At 51.2% G+C, this 20639-nt stretch overlaps 5 protein-coding genes across 5 annotated transcripts; 2 read left to right on the top strand and 3 right to left on the bottom strand.

The window, feature by feature from the left end:
* Positions 1-139: 139 nt before the first annotated feature.
* J4E82_008458 (uncharacterized protein) lies at positions 140-5193 on the bottom strand (the record flags this gene model as incomplete). The annotated part of the gene is made up of 2 exons (XM_051734691.1): positions 140-4627; positions 5185-5193. 2 exons carry the CDS (start codon positions 5191-5193, stop codon positions 140-142), a joined length of 4497 nt encoding a protein of 1498 aa, XP_051585565.1.
* Positions 5194-6581: 1388 nt separating this feature from the next.
* Positions 6582-9936, top strand: J4E82_008457 (uncharacterized protein; the record flags this gene model as incomplete). Its single annotated transcript, XM_051734690.1, has 4 exons — positions 6582-7109; positions 7158-7635; positions 7699-7874; positions 8089-9936. The coding sequence occupies 4 exons, from the start codon at positions 6582-6584 to the stop codon at positions 9934-9936; spliced, it is 3030 nt and encodes a 1009-aa protein (XP_051585564.1).
* A 946-nt stretch (positions 9937-10882) lies between these two features.
* On the top strand, positions 10883-12538 carry J4E82_008456 (uncharacterized protein; the record flags this gene model as incomplete). The annotated part of the gene is made up of 1 exon (XM_051734689.1): positions 10883-12538. The coding sequence occupies one exon, from the start codon at positions 10883-10885 to the stop codon at positions 12536-12538; it is 1656 nt and encodes a 551-aa protein (XP_051585563.1).
* A 248-nt stretch (positions 12539-12786) lies between these two features.
* Positions 12787-14279, bottom strand: J4E82_008455 (uncharacterized protein; the record flags this gene model as incomplete). The annotated part of the gene is made up of 2 exons (XM_051734688.1): positions 12787-13043; positions 13097-14279. 2 exons carry the CDS (start codon positions 14277-14279, stop codon positions 12787-12789), a joined length of 1440 nt encoding a protein of 479 aa, XP_051585562.1.
* A 971-nt stretch (positions 14280-15250) lies between these two features.
* J4E82_008454 (uncharacterized protein) lies at positions 15251-18719 on the bottom strand (the record flags this gene model as incomplete). The annotated part of the gene is made up of 9 exons (XM_051734687.1): positions 15251-15755; positions 15820-17069; positions 17118-17159; positions 17209-17302; positions 17349-17630; positions 17680-17783; positions 17836-17918; positions 17971-18105; positions 18152-18719. 9 exons carry the CDS (start codon positions 18717-18719, stop codon positions 15251-15253), a joined length of 3063 nt encoding a protein of 1020 aa, XP_051585561.1.
* Between the last annotated feature and the right edge of the window lie 1920 nt (positions 18720-20639).

The following is a 20639-nucleotide window of genomic DNA, read 5'->3' as shown; positions in this document are numbered from 1 at the left end:
GTTTCATATTGCCGTATATCGTACCCTTCATAACGCCATGCTTGATATGGCGTGCAATGGCATCGCCCAAAGCTCATAAACATGTTTATCAATCGCTTGCTGGTGTAATGGCAATTTGTTTTGTGATGCGCTGAATTTCTCACCATTCCTCGTAGTCGGCGATGACGTTGGGAAGGCTCTTGCGCTGCTTGGTATGCACTGAGGTCTTGTGCATTGGCTCAACACCTCCGCCGCATCTGAGCGGGTTGGAGAGAGTTGAAAGAACTCCCATGTAATGTAAGTCGAATGCCTCAGTTGCTCTCACAATCTTTGCGTGAAAGTCAACCAGCGTCTCATCTGCAAACTTCTTCAACGCTTCGCAGTCAACGTTCACCTGCAGCGCCTCAAGAGTATTGTAGTATCCTTGATAGAGATTCTGCATTTTGTGGATCTCATTCTTGATGGACTTTGTTTTGTTGTCCCTTGAATCGCGCCGCTTGTTGGCCTCCCTCCGCCAAAGGTCTGGAGCACCCGGCAATCGGCTCAAGGTGTCGTATGCCGATACCATTTCGACATCTGAGCGATATTGCTCTGCCGATCTTTCGAAGCGGTAATCGTAGTCGCGGTGAAAGTGTGTTGTGATATTGATGAAGGCCTTGATCGTATCGATAAATGCTTGCCATTTCGCAGAAAGAGCTTCAATCTTGCTCAAAGCCGACGGACTACTCCAGTCGCCTTCATCTGTAATCTGAGCAGCTATGGTACGAAGACCTTCAGCCACCTTGACGAAGGCAGGGGGAGCATTGTCGCTTGAGTTCGCATCCAGCCAGTAGTCATCACATGCGCGGACAGCGAGACTGATCTTCCTGATCTGGTCCGAGCAATCTTCGGATTCCTGCTCGGGTTCTTCTTCGAACTTCCCTTCACCATCTTCGACGGTAGCCTGTAGTAGCTCAGTCCGCTCGCGCTCGTCGGCTTCCGCGTTCATCGCGTCCACTTGCACGGATTGCGAAGCAAAACCTGCAATCTTGGCGAGGCGAGTACACATAATATCCAAGAGGTTTCTGGTGCCGGAAGACTCATTCTCAGCGACCGGTGTCTCTTCCCCAATCTCTTCTACATCGCTCGTGGAATCGACATTGACTTCTATCGGGGCAGAGCCGAAGGCATTGCCGCTGTTGTCAGCTCCAGCATGATTAACAGAGTCATCAGCCACAGGCTCTTGATTTTTAGTGGTCTTTGGAATGCTGTCAACCTCACCTGAAGAAGACGCAGCCCTAGTAGTATCATCTTCTACTGGAGGATTGAAGTCAAAACCACCACTCCACCTTCCAGCGTCGAACCCGGACGGAATCGTTGGTACAAAGCCGCCCTTGGGGGGCTTGAAAGTGAAAGCCGAAGTTGCTTGGGGTGCAGCTGACACTGCAGGGGCTAACAACGTAGTTTTGGCTTCAGCAGACTTCGGCTTCTTAGCTACATGAGCTTTGCCGTCCGTTTCGACGTCGTCTTGAGAGACGTTGGGGAATACAGTCTTACATCCAACCTCTGCGGGGGTGATCAATGGCTCATCCGGCTTTCCTTCAACAGTCTGAGGCAACAACAATAGAGACTGCGGAGTGGTTCGAGGCACATCCGGCTCGCGCATTGTAATATTGGATGGGGTGATACTGGTTGTTGTCGGTGCCTGAAAGCTCAGGCCTTTCGTATCAAATATGGAACCATGAGACGTGGAATCGTTCTTAATAGGCAACGCTGGGCGGTTGGAAGTCTGAGGAGTAGACCAGAATTGGTTTGATGCAGTAGCATACGTGTCAAAAGGGCCAGCGGGATTTCCGGTGGAAACCATAGTAAGTGGCTCAGACCGTTTGCTGATGTCTTTCCATATTTGGGAATTATCGGCTCCAGACATTTCCGTATCTTTCATTGATATTGCAGGATTGGTCGCGAGTCTTCCGGCGGGCATTGTGTCCACCGCCTCTTTTTGGACAGTCAAGTTAGAATCATTATCCGACATCTCCACCTCTTGCGACAGCAGGTGATAAGAAACACCATCCATGGCCGTATCGTCTTGTACGTGAGAAGCCTTGGAATCTTGGGAAGGTGCGATTGGCAGGTATCGAGGATACGTTACCGCAGCAGTTGTGACCCCAGAAGTGCTGGCATTGTTTCTTACCAACGGTTGATTGGAGCTGGCCAGAGTTTCTTGAAATGTGTCTGTATCTTGTCGGTGAGCTGGATCATCTACCTGCATAGGCTCTGTTTCTTGGACAGGCTCTACTGCTTGAGATTCGAACGAAGGAAGTGACTGGAAACCGAGAGGCACACTGGAATCAACTGACTGATTGCCAGACTGATCTTCGGTGTCGCATACAATACTTTCACCAGCATCATCATCATCGCTACTGTTGTCAGACTTTGGGGAGCGTGGAGATACGAGCTCCTGATTGTCATCTTCGAGGAACTCATCAGACAACCCGTTGCCTCTAGCGTCGTCTTCGCTGTCATCCGATGCCGTGTCGTTGCCTCCAGCCAGGTCAAACAACTCGTCGGCGGTTTGCGAATCGAGCCCATGATCACCCGGGTTACGATCAGGGAGATATTGCGTTCCAAGATGTTGATCATAGTATTCACGGAAGTTTTCCTCTCCGGTGAGATCTTGGTCGCAGACGTTGGTCCAGTGCTTATCCCACCGGTACAACCTTGTGCACTCATCCCGGACAAGCTTCATTTGTTCGTCCATAGATTCCTCAGCGATGACCCAAATATCTCCTTCTCGGGTTTCAGCTACAGTTCGAGTAAAGAAGCCGGCCAATGGATCATCTGGTAAGAGTCTGCCGGATATTGAGTCGAGGGCACAGCGTAGTTCGCACCGCAAAACCGATCGATCGGGGTTGCGATGAGCGTATCCAGCAAAGTTCTGCTCGCCAGTCATATCGTTCTCGTGCAAAAGCTGCCAATTCGTCGTCCACTCCATCAGATCCATCTCAAAGTGATCCAGCTTATCAAGGTACTTGTAGTAATCGGGTTCATCGGTCCAGAGCCGTGTCTCCCAATGCGCCGCTAGTGTGGTGAGTTGAATGTCTGACAGTTCGTGCGAGCTGTCCATATTAGTTTTGGCGTCATCGATCAAGGTTCGAAGTGTCGTCCGGTGTTCCCTTCGCTTCTGATCATGGACATCGAGGGACCCGTTGAACTCTTCAGAGTTCAGTAGACGCTCGTGTCTACAGTCTTCTTCCTTTTGCTTCACTTGTTTTCTCAGTTCAGCAATAGCCTCTTCTGAGCATTCCTCGATAAGCTCGCTGAATAACGAGTGGCCCGTCTTTCCAGTGTTCTGAACAACCATGTCCCAACTATCACGGCAGGTTTCCACGGTATCCAAGTCGTCGTACAGGTTCTCTTTGTAATTGTCGAAGCCTCCACCTTTCTCTCTTGCTTGTAGAAGAAGCTTCTCCTGCCATCGATCGATGATGTCATCCGGAATATTCGTATAGTAAGGCAGATATTTTGCCACACAGTCCTTGAGATAAGCCTTCTTCGTCGCATAGCCTTCTTCCTCGTCCTCATACTCATCTTCCGAACCGATATCACTGTCATTATCGCTGGTGTATGGTTCATCAATGGAGTGGCGCGTCTCTTGCCTGTCATCGTGTTGGGTGGATGCACCGGAAACTCCTGTTTCAAGGCGTTGTCGTATGAAGTCAGAAAATCTAGCTTCGCCGGTCATATCGATGTCCTCATCAGGGTAACCATTCCTATATTCAGCCCACAGATGTAGAGTCTCGCATTCTCCTTCAGTATGCGCAACATGCTCGATAACATTGAAGCCTTGCTCGCAGGCTGCAATCCAGTTCTCGTCCTCCCATTTGTGAACGACCTGTGCGATGTCGAAGTTCGATAGCGGGTGGGACATGGGAAGTATAGCTTTCATCGTTTCAAGCTCGTCAGTGAGGAGTCTGCGCAAAGCTTGACGATGCTCGTCTTCGGTAGACACAGGTTCGTTCAACGATCCGGTGTGCGCGGTGTATTGGAGCTGGTGCGCGTGATACTTTTCGATATGGTCGACAAAGAACTGTCGGCCAGTCCGCTTGTCTGAGCTGTCGTCTTCAGCTGATTCCCAGTTCGTGATCCACTTTGTCAGATCCTTGTCGGCAGCGTCGATGCTCTTGATATATGCGGAAACCCTGTCAACGTGCCCGAATGAGACATCCCAAAGTCTTATCTCCCAGGACGCTGCAAGCGCATCGGCTTTGAGATTTGACATCTGATCCGTGGAGTCAAAGAACGTGCATATGTCCTGAATATGTTCTTTGATGAGCTGACAGTTGCTCTTCCTCGAGTATCCTTCATTGACTCCCTTCTCTTCTGTGCTGGGGTGTTGTTGCTGGGTGATTGTGTTGAAAGACTCTGCTACCGTGTTCATGTCAGGTGGGCCCATGTTAGCAGTCAGGCTAGGGTCGTAGTCTTGACCGCGCTGCTTTCTTGGACGCAGTGGCTTGGGCATGAATCTGGGCTTGGGCGCGTTTGTTGCGTCAGACTGTTCGAAGCGGAAGTCGAATGATTGGCCCTGCGAAGACGACATAGTGGCAGATTGGAAGCTGACGTATGGAACAGGAATGTGGGCTACTACGGCGTATGTATGGAAATAAGTCTGTAGCGATAATGTCAGGAGTCTCGTTTTGATATCGCCATGATGCGCGTTCAAATGCAGGCTACTGGGGAGTGGTTTTGCTAGGGTCAGAGTACTCACATCGCTCTGGCGCCTGTGTATAGCCGCAATCGCACTGCTGTCCTTTTCTGCGACGAGTCGATTGCCTGTGGAGTGGAACACACGCACAATAGCAGATTAGTGTTGAGATGTTCGCTGGTCTAGTGTGCTGTCTTGCGGGTCGGAGTGAGCAAAATTAGATACTGAAGTTGGATTCTAGTATTGTAAAGTCGCGTAGACGGTGGGCAGCGAGAATCAGAAATGCGGGGTGGTATGTGCGCAGTGGGAGCAGAAGTGAAAGTGAAGGTGAAGTTGTTTTTCTTTGACGTCAGAATGCCACGCTGTGCAGCGACCGGACGATGATATTGAGTAAACAACGATAACGATGAAAGACGTAAAGAAAGCTCTGACAGTGATATTGTGGAAGATGAGGTGAGCAATACATAGTGAAGGATGTTGAAGTGGATGGCCACATCGGCTGATACTACCTTTGTACGTACTGAGGTCATTGACATTGTTTGCCCACCATCAATCGAGCTGATGGCTACCCCCGTTACGCATAGAAATGCTGCATGTGTTTGAATACTGGTCTCATAGCGTCGCTCTCGTTAACCTACATGTCTGGTGCGGAGGCTTCAACAAATGTTCTCTTCAAAGTTGGTGACGGCTAGATGTCCATAACGAGCGAAGTTAACAACAGCAGTCATTAGCAGTCCGGTTCAACAGAGATCCGCAACCTAGACACGCAGTGGGAGCAACGATGAATGTGACACAGACTGCGATTTGGCAGAGCGAAGCGGCTCAATGCCCTGAGACGCCAAGCGCCCAGTAAGGACAGAACAATCTCGGTGGTACCGCGTGCAGATAGTGGCCTCCTTCCTCCTTCCCTCCTCATTCCATGCTATGCTTTCAAGCGCTTTAGGCGCCGTGTGATGCGCCGTTGGATAGCTCCGAGCATGTGGACAAACGACCGTTGGCCAACGATGGTACAATTAAAGTTGCAAAGGTCTTCCAAGTGTCGAAACGGGATATTCTTGAGTGACGGCATATTTGAGACCAGCAGCCTGATTCTCTGTATCGATACCAGCGTCTGAAACAATTTCGGGTGTCCAGGGTGTGCCGTCAAATGGATCTTTTTTTCCAGCTTACCTATGAGCACGTCTTCTGCCATCTTGACGTTCACCAGGTTGCTGTCTTCAATGTCTGGTCATAGCGTTTGATTGATGGTAGATTCGAGCGACATCGCGGTACCGAGGTACGGCAGTTCGACGTGTTATGAGGGTGAAAGCATGGCAGAACGAAGAAATTGAGTAAGTATCTGCTGCCGGAGAAGACGAGGTTTCCGGTAATTAGTGGGCCTTGACACAGCCAATGGGAGACACCGGAAGCGCGGCCGCCCCGCATTCAAATCCTTCTTCATGAGGTTTGCCACTCTAGCTACACTCAACTAATGCCAGTGGATTTGCACGCGACCATAGTTCGGCTATACTTTCTCGAGGCTTGAGCATCCGTTGTGACGATGTATTTTGATGTTGCAGCTAAGGCATCGCATCGATCGATGACCTTCGGCCCGGAGGAACGCGCCAGGCCGGGGATACCATGCGGCTAACAAAATCTCGCCAGCTGAACGCGCCTGACGCATGTGAACAGCTTGTCTCTACCATACGTACCAGTGTTCGGCGTGCAGCACCGCATAGAGGGTCGCGATCGCCGTACCAGTTCACACGTCCTACTCCATCGCCACCATCAGTCGGCCTTTTGGACCGGCCTCGAACGTCAATCCGTCGCACGCCATTTTGACAGCCTCTAGCTCCCGCGATATACCACAACTCTGCATAATACACTGCGCAACCTCTGCCTTTGATGCTGGGAAGTAGTTCGATATACGTCTATCTCGATGCAGTCCAAGGGCGGCGCGCGCGTTGCTTTCTTCCCAAAAGCAGATGCAGCCGTCCTCGCATCGAGACACGCTGCACCGGCAATATCCGAGCGTCCTACCACGACCGCACCAATATTCGATCTTGAGCATGCCGATAAACCTCTGGATTCATGGACCGCAGGCCAAGTCGCAGCTGTATATCCACACAACCACGATATCTGGTCTCCGGCGCCCATACCTGCTAGAGCGCAATGTCCCACCAGTATTCATGCAGACAGCTATCTCTTTCCCGTGTTGACGCGGAACGAGAGATTGAGACTGACCTTGTTCTTCTATTACACGCGCGGGGCGCTTGAGGATGTAGAGCTAATGTCTCGCCTCCAGGAGAAAGTCTATCTTGCGCATGAGACAGTAGGCTGGGAGTTTGTTATCGCTGGCCTTCTCAACCACACTACATACACCCGGATGGTCACTGTGAACCTCCCCCTTGCAATATTACCCCGTCGCGAGAGTACATGCGCCCACACCATCAATCAACCACCAGGCGTAAGTGAGCACTTATTCCCACATTTAGCCCGCGATTAATTGGAACAGACGGTCTTCGCTATGCAAAACATGGCTATCGACTGGCGCTTTGAAAAGTCGCCCCATGTCGAACAGGGTGGGTTGCGCGCGTATGCTGGTGTGCCGTTGAGATTCGAGACTGAGTTTGGCGAGCACGTCGCTTTTGGCTCGCTATGTGTCGCTTCCAACTCTCCGCAAGAACCTCTTTCCAAAACCGTACAGCAGGCACTTGCTAGACTCGCCGACTGGATAGTTGCGGATATAGTACACAGCGCGAGAGCTCGGCGTCAACGCGAGCGCAGACGGATGCTTGAGCTGCTTTCCCAAGCTCAGCAGCACTGCGACGACCACGTCAACATGGAGGAAGCGATACCCCGGATGCTCCAAGATGTCTATCCTAACACAGAAGTGAGTATCAATCTGATCACAGATGGCCAAGCTACCCTTAATGGTGGTACAAGCTTTCGCACTTGTGAATTGGAACAGGGTCTCTGGGAAGACACTGCTTGTGAGTGGCAATATATGAGTTTCTCTACGACATACACTGACCTCGCGCCTGCTCTTTTCGTAGACTTTGATTATGCCATCGAGAACCTGAATCACTCGGATATGACTGCCCCCCGGGCTGTACGAGTAATTGCGGCGCAGTGCACCAGTCAACGTGCGGCGATGTTCCTGGTTGTAGCCAGCAATGATCTCAAGATGGTGTTTGACGATATCGATTCATGGTTCGTACACATGTGCGCGGTAAGTGACGACATATACGAAGATGCTTGAGTCTACCAGTTGTACGACAATCAAGATTGCTGCCTAAAGGATACGACGTCGTTAGTCTATAGCCTCAACATGCTTAAGACTGGGCGAGTATCTTCATGGTCGTGCTTGAGGTGCAACTCGATGAAAGCGAATTTCTTCGTACTCTCCCTTCAGTGGATACATACTGACTCATCTTCGCGTCCAGAATATACTGTGTCGTTATTGGCAAGGCCGCGCACTACAAGAAGCACTCAGCGCTAAGGAAACCTTCCTCCGCGGTATTACGCATCAGCTTCGAACTCCCATTCACGGCATCCTTGGTTCAGTCGAGCTTTTGACGGAAGAGCTGAAATCTCGAAACGTGGTTCCGTCGACAGCCGCCTCCTCACCTACTGCGAGCCCGGATATCGAACAGCTCGATCCTTACACTTATATCAAGACCATCAAGACTTCTGCGAGAGAGCTCATCTCCACAGTAAACAGCCTTATCAAGTTGAATCAATGGGCAGATATTGCCCAGGCGGAGCGCGTTCTCACTATGCACAAGATCTCCGAGATCGAGGACGCTCTGCTCAAGGAAACCCTACTAGGACTCTCTGACGATCTTTCAACAAGGCCATCATTTATCATTCAACACCACCTTCCGACGAGCTGCGACTTGCTCGCTGTCGACAAGCGTGTTTTTCTAGATTGTATTCAGCCACTTATGGTTAATGCTGCCCAGAATGCTGCTGGCGGCATAGTAGCAGTCACACTGTCGGTCACGGAAGGCTGCCAGTCTCTCATCGTCGATGTTGAGCACAGTGGGCATAAGACGTCCAAGGGATATTACGACCGCGTGTTTGATGCTCACGAAAAGATTGATCTCAGTGGCACAGATACTGCCTTGGGCTTGACATTGGCGAGCAAAGCAGCGACTCTTTTAGGTGGCGAGATCACACTGGTGCGCTCGAGCCAAGGTCCAGGCTCACATATCAAAGCCACGTTCAACGAGCCCATCTGTGCTAGCTCACTACCATCTTCCCGTGCGGCAAAGGACAGGTTCACCCGACTACCGCCAACGTTCCATCACCTCGCATCGGAGTCTTCAACATCATCTCTGGGCTACTACTTCACCCAATATCTCTCAGGTGCTGGCTGGTCAGCGTCCCGGACGCTTCATGACAGTTTCGTGATCGTCGACTATACACCAAATCTCGCTGAACTCTATAGACACACATCAAGTATAGGTACAGAACAAGTTGCAATCTGCCTCGTTCCAGAATGCGCATGCTTTCTTGACTTCCATACCGAACGAGTCCGGCGGCAAGGGAACGTGGTCTACGTTCAAGGTCCTTTTCTGTCAGAGACACTTGAACAAGCACTGGAGCACGCAGATGCAATCTCGGCTGAATTCCGATCGTCCACCCCGGATGCAGGGGTCAACGCAACCGGCGGCGTCGCCATTGAGCCTTTTAGCCCACCCTCCACACCCCACACGAACGGGCGTCCGGGACTTCCAGCCGAGCGGGGCTCAATATTCCCTGAAAAGCTACAAACTGAATTGGTACAGTCTGTACGGAGCTTGCGCATTCAAACCAAGCCTACTCTCACTCTGACACAGGCTCCGGTGGCGTCGGACAAACCCTTGACCCTACTTGTCGATGATAACGCCGTCAACCTCCGTCTACTAGAGATGTACTGCACTCGACGTAGCATCCCATTCCGGAGCGCAAAAGATGGACAGCAGGCTGTCAACATCTTCTCAGAAGCCCTCGTACCCAAGTATGATTCACTTCTACGACAAAGCTTACCTACACAGCCTTTCAAATTGATTCTCATGGATCTTCAGATGCCCGTATGTGACGGCATTGATGCAACAAAGCAGATACGACGGCTGGAAAAACAGCATAAGCACGAAAGAAGCGTCTTATTCATTGTCACTGGTCAAGACTCTTCGAATGATCGCAAAGCTGCAGAGGACGCTGGCGCAGATGAGTTTCTGACCAAGCCAGTTGGGCCCAAGGTCCTCGACCAGTGGGTGAAGAAGTGGTACCCCGATCTCGACATATGATGAATGTACTGTGCACAATGCTCTGTTACGAAACCGGACTTTTAGAAACCGAAAGTCTCAAACACATAATCTAATAACTCATGTATCGCAATCTTGCCTTTTCTGGAAATGTACGGCGACTCCGACGGATGCAACAATGTTTCGTCTGCGAAACAATTATCGTCCCGTTCAACGAGCGGATATTACACGCCAATGAACCTATGGATGGCTTCTCGAGAACATGCCGCGAATACAACTCCAAAGAGCACAGCATCGCAGCTGTTCTGGACAGCGACTGCTCCAGAAGCGGAAGCTTGGCGAGAGGAGGTAGGCAACCAGTAGCGAACCGTTTGTGATTGTACTCTCTCCAGTCGCGATCATCCTTCGTGGAAGCATCGTTAGCAATTCAGAAGTCATGAGCCGAGTTTTCGTTGGTTTCGCACCCCGACGTCATGAGTGCTCTACTTACAGGAGGCCAACTTGGATAGACATATTACAGGCTGTTTCCTTGCTGTACGCTCAAGAGACGCGTTGTGTACCTTTCATGCCCTTTGTTTCTATCAGCCCGTTGATTCAAAATGCGATGCGTACCTTCTGGGCGCATTTTCTATGAGCCATCGCAGGTCAGGTGTAATGCTTTTTTGGGCGCACGATCCATAGCCCGAGAGAAGGACGAGAGAATTAGATCTCGCTGTCCGATCGATTTATGATAAGCAATGACTGCTGGAGATGTGTTGATGGTGCCAAGTGATTACGTCATCTGACTGTGTACATTGCCTGCGCTGGGCGTGTCTTTACGCCCTGCCCCTCACATCTCGCATCGTACGCAACTCATGTTGCAACCTCCGATTCACCCTTATTTCGAATGCTTCTCCTACAGCCGCTGATGACTTGGCTGTTCCCAACCGCATACAAGCTGTCGTACTGTCTCTGAGCGCCAGCGGGCACAAGTCCTCCATTTTTGACCATGGCTCTATCATGGCTCTCGTACACATGCATAGCTATCCTTCTTGCCACGGTATACATCAGGCAACGGCTTCGTGTCCGCTCATCTCAAGTCGAGCGCGACGCAGAAGCTGAGAAACCTGGTCGTCTGAGGCTTGACGATGGACTAACGGCTTCTGGACGACAGTTGAACGCCAAGCTGATCGCAGCCATCCCGCACATCGTTACCACTTCGGAGAAAGCGACAGAGTTCAAAAATTTGATGAACGTGTATTGGGATCAGAAGGCTTGCGAGGTGTCGCCTGCATGTATTGTGCGGCCGCGCAACGTATGGGAGCTGGCGCAGGCCGTCAAGATTCTCAAACGCGAGTTCGATATAAGAAACGACCGGGCTAAGGAGACGAAAGAAGAGTTGGAGTCCATCTTTGCCATCAGAGGAGGCGGTCACTCTGCTGTTGCTGGTGCGTCAAGCATCAAAGGTGGCGTTGTCATTGATCTATCACTCTTCAATCAAGTCACCCCTGCCGAAGATAGACAGAGCGTTGTCGTCGGAGCCGGCTGCAAATGGATTGACACGTACTCAGCTCTTGGGAAGGAAGGTCTTGCAGTGGCTGGTGGAAGGAACTCCGCCGTTGGTGTTTCTGGTCTGACTCTTGGCGGAGGTCTCTCGTTCTTCTCACCTCAGTACGGATTCGTATGCAATAACGTCCTCGCGTTTGAGGTTGTATTGGCAGATGGATCTATTGTGAACGCCTCTGAGAAAGATAACCCTAAACTATGGCGCGCACTCAAAGGCGGAGGTAACAACTTCGGTGTCGTGACCAGCTTCACACTTCGCAGTTTCGCGTCAACGGATGTCTGGAGCGGGTTCCTCTACCTACTCCCATACAAAGCTCCAGATGTTCTCGCAGCGTTTCATTCTTTCGTCACGCGAACCTTGACTGGAGAGCTGCAACATCTATTCGACCCTCACGCCGCTGGGCCGCTGACGTGTTTTACATACCTCCAATTCCCTGGGATCCAAGCTATAGCAGTAAATCTCGTACATACCACCCCTGACTCTCAACAGAAGGGTTGGCCAGAGTCCTGGCGCAGTTCCGGCTTCAACAAACTATGGCGTTTGTGGAGTACGTTCAAAACTCGAAGCTTGGTCAGCGCTACAGACGAGTTGAGCGTTTTGAACCCCCCTGGACGACGCCAAGAGTTTGCCACTACGACCATCAAGAATGATCGAAAAACCTTGGATGCCGCTCACAAAGCATACCGTGATGCGATCCCGAGAATCAAGAAACATGCAGTCAAGGGTATGAGCTGGACTCTGGTCCTCCAGCCATGTCTACCTTCCTGGGCTAGGAAGGGCGATGCAAATCCGCTAGGCTTAGATGAAGGTTCCGATGAGCCTCTAGTAAACGTTCAATTTACAGTAAATTGGGCGCTGGAGGAGCACGATGACGTGGTGAGGAGTATCACCAGGGAGGCGATTGAACAGATTGATGCTTTTGCCCTAGAGCATGGAACGGGCCACCGGTACCGTTACTTGAACTATTGCGCAGCGTGGCAGAATCCTTTTGAAGGCTACGGAGAGGAAAACCTAAAGTTCTTGCGCAGTGTGAGCAAGGAGGTTGATCCTGAAGGTCTATTTCAGAGGGGCTGTGGCGGAGGGTTCAAGCTGGGGTAAAGAGATCGTTTGTGATATCACAAAGTAATTAAATGGTTTTGAACGATATGAAATTGCTACACGTGCTACATCGGCCGTCACAACATATCATCGTCTATCATCAACCATCATGTCGTGAGCGCCAATTACTCCAGGAACGCTTCCTCAGAGCCATCCGTACCGCTACAACTCCGCATTAGACCTTTTCAAAAACGCCGTCGCACCACTCCTGTACACCCTGGTAACACTGAGCTACTCGTTTGATTCAATTATACGAGGCCAACGGCAATCGCAGCAAGTGCCCAGTCCATGAATCCAGCGTTCGTGTCGAGAATGTTGGTGTTGAACTCGGACAGAGTTGGGTAGAAGTTGGTGGCGTATCCAAATTCCATGGTGAACCCGTGAATCTTGTTGGCACCAGACTTGGCGTATGTGCGGCTAGCAGCATAGTCATCTGAAGCACCAGAAGTAGCGTACAGGCCCACGGATTGCATCGAAGTGTAGGATCGTCCGCCTACTGCTTTCACTGGATGGAGCATTAGTACGTCGTATGTCAAAAATCAGCCAAATATTACTTACTTGCAGCAGCGGTCTTGGCAGCAACGTTCTTGATGTTCGTGGCATCAGCTGAGGGAATGTACTCCTTGTACGTTGAGTCACCAATACGACCTCTCTTTCCATCGTATGCGCTGTTGAGGAAATTCATTGTTGTGCTAGTGCTCTGCAGCTCATCATCACCCCAGTTGTAAAGGATGTCACCGGTAGCAGAGTGGATATCCATGAACCATCTGATGCCCGGGAATGAATCGTAGACACTGACGTGGTTCTTGGTCTCTGACTCAGACGCAGCAGCCGAGCCGTAAAACGCTTCCGAGCTGGGTGAGGTAGATGCAGGAGATGTGGAGGGGTCGAAGTATTTCTTGAAGTTCCAGAGGAAATCGAAGTTGCGGTTGATGTCAACACCGACGGAGGCGCCGCTGCTTCCGGATCGGGTGTTGCGGTTCTTGCGCCATAACGATCCAGAAGATTGGTCGTATGCGACACCATCTGGGTTGACGAGAGGGAAGAAGACAATACCAGCAGCCAGGACGCTCTTGACTTGGGCGTTGGTGTAAGTCTTGCTACCGTATTTCAGGCCGGTTCCGGCCTTGTTTGCGGCCAAGAGGTCAGAGATCCAGTAGATGAGCTGATCAGGACCTCCACGTTCGCGTGCGTGCATGCCAGCAGATAGATAGAGGCGGTACTTGGACTTGTCTGTACCGGCGCCAACGTATCCAGCGGTTTGTGTAGCACCGTTGAAGGTCTTGTATGGGAGGGTGACGGTGCTGATGCCATATCCGTTGACAAGACCCTTGATGGCTGAGTTGATCTCGTTGACATTCATGATGCTGCTGAAAGTGGAGCCCGCAGCCTTGGTACCAAGACCAGCTGGTGTAACGGCACCACCCTGCCAGCGGTCGCCACTACCAATTGGAGCGTCGGCGGCCCTCTTAGTAAGATCCCGGCGATGGAGGCTGACCTCTTCAGAGTTCTCGTACTCCTTGGAAAGATACGCGATTTGATCCTCAGTCAGAAGAGCGTGAAGCTCGAAGTGGCCCTGCTCGGATGGAACCGCCTTGGGCCTGCAGCCCAAATCGTACGTGCCATTGTTAACAATGTCAAGAAAATGTGCTGGAGAAGGCGCCGTGAAGTGAACAGGCAGAAGACTACCGAGAACGGTAGTACTTTGAAGGACCAGAGCGGCGGTAAGAGCGTACTTCATCTTGAGACTGCTTGGAGCGAAGGAATATGGGGAAACGAAGGAATGGTCCGCTGGTGCCTACAGCATACTGTGAAACAACATTCATCTTATACATGACTTCCATTTCTGTACAACGATCGACCTTCTCCTAATGGCCGGCAGGTGATACTCTAGCATAAACACGCCGGAGCGGTGATGGTGTGGCATACCGCTCATTGGCCGACTTCGCGAATTGCGCCGGGCGCTAACTTGATCTCCTTCTCCTTTCGTCTTGTCTCCGCTGAAACTCCTGATGCACCTGCCCGGGAGGATCAAGTAGATCCAGAGATGCATGGGCATTGGAACGAGCTGCCTTGTGTGATGTGCAGCACTAGATAAGATAGATTAACTGGTCTCGAAAAGCAAGTCCTTTAGGGCAAAGGCTAAACGTGGCTGGTCAATCACTATCGACTTGCATCTTGGCGTTCCAGGGGAGGGAGGTGTCAGGACAAGTCTTCAGGACGGCTTCACCGAGCATACGTGCTGGCAATGCGACTGACATTGTGGTGTTGTCCCTGGGTTACGAGGCAATGGGTAGCGTCGGGAACGGTCGGGTGCTCGGTCGCACAAGCAATGGCAGACATGACCGCATCACAAGAATACCAAGCACCGTTTGCTGAGATGGACTGTACTTCACAGACGTGCGACGCGCTGTTAGTGGTGCAAGCATCCAAGCCTCGGTGGTGGAGCGGAAATGCGCGTACCCGCCGCCAAGAGTGGCCACGTGCTTCGGGCTTAGCCGGGAGAAATTGTCCGGTCGTTACGTCAACAAACTTGAAATCACCTGCTCAAATGCATCACGCGATGTCTGCGAAACCATCTATGTATCTTCATCGATTGCTTGCTGGAAAAAAGAACTGCAATGCGCTCGTCATCCTGAGAAACCCGTTCTCGTGCGGCGACAAAAAGCAGTATTGCTGGACACCGCCATGCTTGAGTTGCCCTATCATGTTTCAAGAATCGAATATGGCGCCATAGGCCGGAATTCCCCGCTTCTCCATGTCGTACACAATTTGCTGTGTAAACCGCTTGTTGCTAATCACTAACACCGCTTCTGCACCACTCTCTTTATAGAGCGCGTATGTTAAGAGACTCATGTCAGGTTTACCAGACGTCCGGGTGTTGTAAAGTACGGCTTGTGGATCTCTTTCGCGGACAGCTTCAACCATGCCTTTCCCAAACGTGGTCTCGTGATTGGGTGCAGTCCATAGGATGCGCATGGCGATGTGTTGGTAGGGAAAGATGGAGAGGCATGGGCCAATGCCGGAGCCGGTGGCTACTACGACGACGCTTCTGAACAGTGTTGCGATGCGCAAAACACCAGATGTGGGGATGCCGCGTCTCCAGATATATCTTGGTGCGGTATCGATGAGATGGCCCGTGAAGTCTCCGGCTCGACTGACGATCACGGAGTAGCCCTTTCCATTAGGTTCGTTTGTGATGGTGGCAAATCCGTGCCTATGTGAAGGTGTATTAAGTTAGGAAAACGCTCAAATGCAGTGCATACAGGGACATTACTTACCAGTCACGGAGCGGGTGTTGCGCAAGGCGAACGCCCTTGCCTGGTGCTATCTTGGAGTCGAAGTGCAGGCGGATGGCATGCGAGGACAACACTTCAGAACGAACCGGTACGCGACGGAGGAACAGCCATGGGAAAATGATCGCACAGGTCGCGGCGGCAATCAGCCAGATCGAGGGATTTCGTAAATATGCTTCTGAGGTCGATGGCATGCGTCCACGGGCTAAATCTCTGGTAGATAGTCCGACGAGCACCCAGTAGAGAATGAGCACCGTCCACCCACCAAAACGATGCAGAGCCTCCCAGATATCGTGGTGTCGGTTTCGGATAGCCGGGTACGACAGCGAAGTCATGGCGAGCAATAAGACCAGGATGAGGTAAGACAATACTGTCGGGGCTACTGATATGACTCTCTCATCGACATCTTTCGCCATTTCAAGGCTCGCGCCGACCACGAAGATCACGAACCAGATGACAGCAGCGATGGCGCATCCCACGTGTATGCCGCCAATGTGGAACACGTTTGCGCAGATTCTTCGTATCCCAAGCGGTACCCAAGTAGGCACGGATGAGAAGACAAAGAAGAGCAGGTTGATGATCGGTTCTGATCGTATCAAAATCGCAGCACAAAGATTCGATGCTGTGGCGTTTGCGACGGATGACAATGGGTACTCCCTGCTCTCGATGCCCTCATATAGCAGCCAGCACGCAACACCAATGTTGACGAAGACGATTGGAAATAGGAACCAGCGGTATGCGATGAGACCACGATGCCGCAGCCAAGCCGTCACCTCTGAGCCCTTCGGCTCTGGTAGTCTGGCTGGTACGTTGAGCGATGGGTCCTTTTCCACCAAGGAGCAATGTGCAAGACTCTTCAGTGCAGAAGTCTTCTCGAGATCGACATCTGACAAACGTCGCATAGGCTCCTGAGGGATCGCAACCTTCTCGGGTAGCACTAAAGCATCCATGGCTGAATCTACTCTTGTATGCATCGGTTTCATACGCTTCACTTCTGAGATCGGTGTGTTGCATGCTGCCGCGAGTGTCTTTAGTTGTGTCTTGTCGACCTTGCCGTTGGAGTTCAAAGGGATGTCGTCAACGCGCAGCCATCGCTCAGGTACGGAGTAGTAAGGAAGTTGCTTTCGAACAGAGTCATTGAGCTCTTGTTCATTGATGGAAGCGGAGGATGCGTAGAATCCGTGCAGTATACCGTCGATGACGAGAGCGGCAGCTCGTGTAATACCAGCGAATCTCTGCATATGAGATTAGCGATGATGAAAGGCCAGCAAGAACATACGTACCTCGATAGTAGCAGTAACACCGTCGAGCTCGACGCGGAATCCCTGCAATGGTCAGAACAACGATCAAAACTCTTCGCCGATGAGAGCCAACCTTGATTTTCACTTGATCGTCCATTCGGCCGAATGAATCCATAGTGCCATCTGATTTCCAGCATACGATGTTCCCAAAATTGTACATCTTGGAGCTGCGCCATAGTTAGCGAGGTCGAAAACTGCGAGATCTCCACTTACCCATCGTTGGAGAATACGTCTGGTTGGAATTTTTCCGCAGTCGTCAGAGGTAGGTTGATGTACCCCTTTGCAAGGCCTGCACCGCCCACCCAGAGTGTGCCCTTCTGGCCGACTGGCGCAAGTCTACCGACATCATCGAGAACGTAGCAAGAGACATTGGGTAGGGGTCGACCGATCGATAGAGGCGTGCCGACGACATGCTCTTGTGCAGAAAGCAAAAAGGTTTCCGTCGAGCCTAGTAGATTCCAGAAAGATCTACCTTGAGCCCAGTCATCAGCAAGACTATGTTATGGTCAGTACTAGTTCAAGTCAGGTCCTGCGACGTACTCACCCTTGCGGACACGTTTCTCCTGCTACAGCGATCGTCTTGACGTTCGGATAGTGTTGTTGATTATACTTTGCGAGAATAGAAGGAGTGCATATCAGAGTGTCGATCTACCGAGCTCGTTAGCGAGGTTTGTCAGCGGCAGTAGGTAGTTCCAGCTACCTGTTTCAGTGTTGCATCCCAGTCAGATCCTCGTAGATACAACGTCCCGCCATTCATCAAGCACCCCAGCATCTCCCATGCTCCTGCAGTAACGATCAGCATATTTCGTGTACCATCGAAGATATCAAAACTCACCCATGGCGAAGGATATACTCAAAACCTGACCGACCTTTGAGCCAACGGTCATCCCCAGTCGACCCGGCTCCGAAAGGAGGGCGTTGGTCTTAGCGCCATGCTTGACATCTACGCCTTTGGGTACACCAGTGCTTCCTGCCACTGATTAGCGAAGCTTATAGCCGACGTAGAGGACACGAACCTGAAGTGTACATTGCGTACACACCATCGTCCGATGTGACAGGAATGCCTGGTCTACTAGCAGAGTAGAACGCTCCAGTGTTCATGCCTAGTTCGAGGACGATAGTGTTAAGATTGGCGAACTGCTTGACTCTATCCCAGTATTGGGGTAGACACAAAATGAAACGGGCTTCGGTGTCCTCGAATATGTGTCGCAAAGCTTCGTCAGATGCGACGCCACCATCGATTGGAACGTACTGGCATCCAGCCTTCATGACAGCAAAGAAGCCAATGAGCATCTCTATTGATCGTTGCACTACGACACATACTCGTTGTCTGGGTCGAAGTCCTGAGGCGATGAGGTAGTGTGCCAAACGGTTGGCAGCAAGATCCAGTTGCAGGTACGTGATGCTTTTGACTCCATGTATAGCAGCCACAGCACCTGGATGAGTATCTGCGATACTCTCAAAGGCCTCATGCACTGTGTTATGGGAGACGGGAAGTATCGGGCCGCGCCCAAATCGAGAGACGAAAGTCTGGTCCTCAACGGAGAGACCAGATACGTTTTCGAATAACGCATACGGTTCCATAGCGTTGAATCAGCACTAATGGGAAGGGAGGAAGGAATTGAGAGACTATTTTTTGCACATACGATGGTGCGCTTTCATACTAATGGAATGCTCAAGACGCGCGCTTGACAACTGGTTTTGCGGGCATATGCCGAGCGGCAATACACACCGCGACCTTCGCAAACATAGCCTACTAGTCTAAGCTTACGGCCCACATCTGCAGTAGAGACCCGCATGATACAAAAGCATCCTGCTGGATGGGTTGTTACTGAATTCGTAATCTTCCGTGTCGATTCAGCAAGGGCGCCCTTCCGTTTGACCCACCCCTACCACCTTCCAAGCACTGTCTATCCAGATCGCAATCCTTTCGGTTATCGAGTCGCTTGCTGACGTATGAGGAATGAATCCCAGCCTACGAAAGAAAACTGCATGTGAATGGGACATGAAGACCCATCTCGATCATGCAGTTGCATGACTACCTAGATATGTCTCATTGTTACTCTAACCCGAGATAGCCGGAAGTTCTACCTTGAACTGCCTAGTAGATTAGCATGCGTATAAACTAATTCGAAGCTGTAGCGACAATATACCGCATCTTCGCTTGGCCTTGATCCCGCGTTATGCCAATCTAGTCGTCCCACCAGATCGAACCACTGCCAAGGTTCTGCTGTATTGCTATGATTCATTGTTTGACTCATTTAAATTTAGAGACACGGTACTGGAAATAGCGACAGAAGGATCAATTGAACGTCATCACTAAACAGAGTGAGGGCGAAGGCGTACATTGCTTGATTATTGCGTTGCAGTCTGACACGCATAGCGGCATGAGTACACGACAGACGACTGAACCGCTAGAACCCTCCGGACTTAGTTATCATGCAAAATCTCCACACATACTCCACCAGCAGCGTGGTAAGCGATACAGGGTCGTCGAGTGCATGGGTAGGTCGCCGACTACCAGATAGTAAATCGCATCAGAGCTGCCCATAAGCCTCAACGCGCCCACCAAACCATGGCGTATCTGACTCCATGCTTTCGTTCCTTGCGTCAAGCAAGCCCACTTCGGAGGTTCGTTTGAATCATTGCACGAGATTGATGAATCATGTTCACAAGGAGAGTGGAATGGTACTCACCGGAGTAGTGGGCATGCTCGTCCATCATTGTTCTAATGTCTCCAATCAACGTCAGGAGCCATTGGATTCACGGTGAGAAAGGCGGGATTGAGCAGGGCTTGTCGAGCGCTCCCCACGAGGACGGCAAACAGCTGTAAACTGAGCCGTGCAAGCGTTTGGGACTTCGGGTCCACGTTGCCGCAGGCACGGGCGTAAATCTGCGGATCTTAACCAATTGCATGGGTCTTTCCACATGGCGTTCGTATCGAGGACCCTGTATGAGCAAAAAGTAGAATCAGCAACGTGAGGTTCTTAAAGTGATGTGTCACACGGGTGGCACAGCAACTATGTGAACCATGCGAGAGCGTGAGCACCACCCATCCTGGCGATCCCGTTCACTTACCGAGTCAGATCGATCTTCAGACATTTACCGTTAACCGGTTGTTAATCATACCGCTTACTCACTCAGCCACAAGCGGTGAACGGTACACTTTAGGAAAGACATCAAGTCCATTGCATTTTTTTTTGTGCATAGTACCAATGAACACGAGCTTCGGAGTGCACTTCATTGAGATTGGTCGAATCCGAAAACGCGGCTTCTAGATGCGGTTGCAGATGCAGGATCAGTGCGAATGCGCGGGTCGACATATTGGGTGGCGCTAGCGGGCGGCCCGAGGACGTCGTACGCGTTCGATCTGGCAGCGGGAAATCCATGGCGGCTTAGAAATGCATCCACGAATAAAATAGAGCTACCGAGCGACGCGAGGCTTAGCATTATGGCCAGTACATCCGACGAATGATGTTCCTAGGGACGCCGAGGCTTACTCTC

The sequence above is a fragment of the Alternaria postmessia genome, assembly GCF_024291825.1.
Source record: "Alternaria postmessia strain BMP 2775 chromosome Unknown scaffold_68, whole genome shotgun sequence".
In the NCBI taxonomy this organism is placed as follows: Eukaryota; Fungi; Ascomycota; class Dothideomycetes; order Pleosporales; family Pleosporaceae; genus Alternaria; species Alternaria postmessia.
The sequence above is the reverse complement of the archived record's forward strand: the minus strand, read 5'-3'. Positions and strand labels throughout refer to the sequence as shown.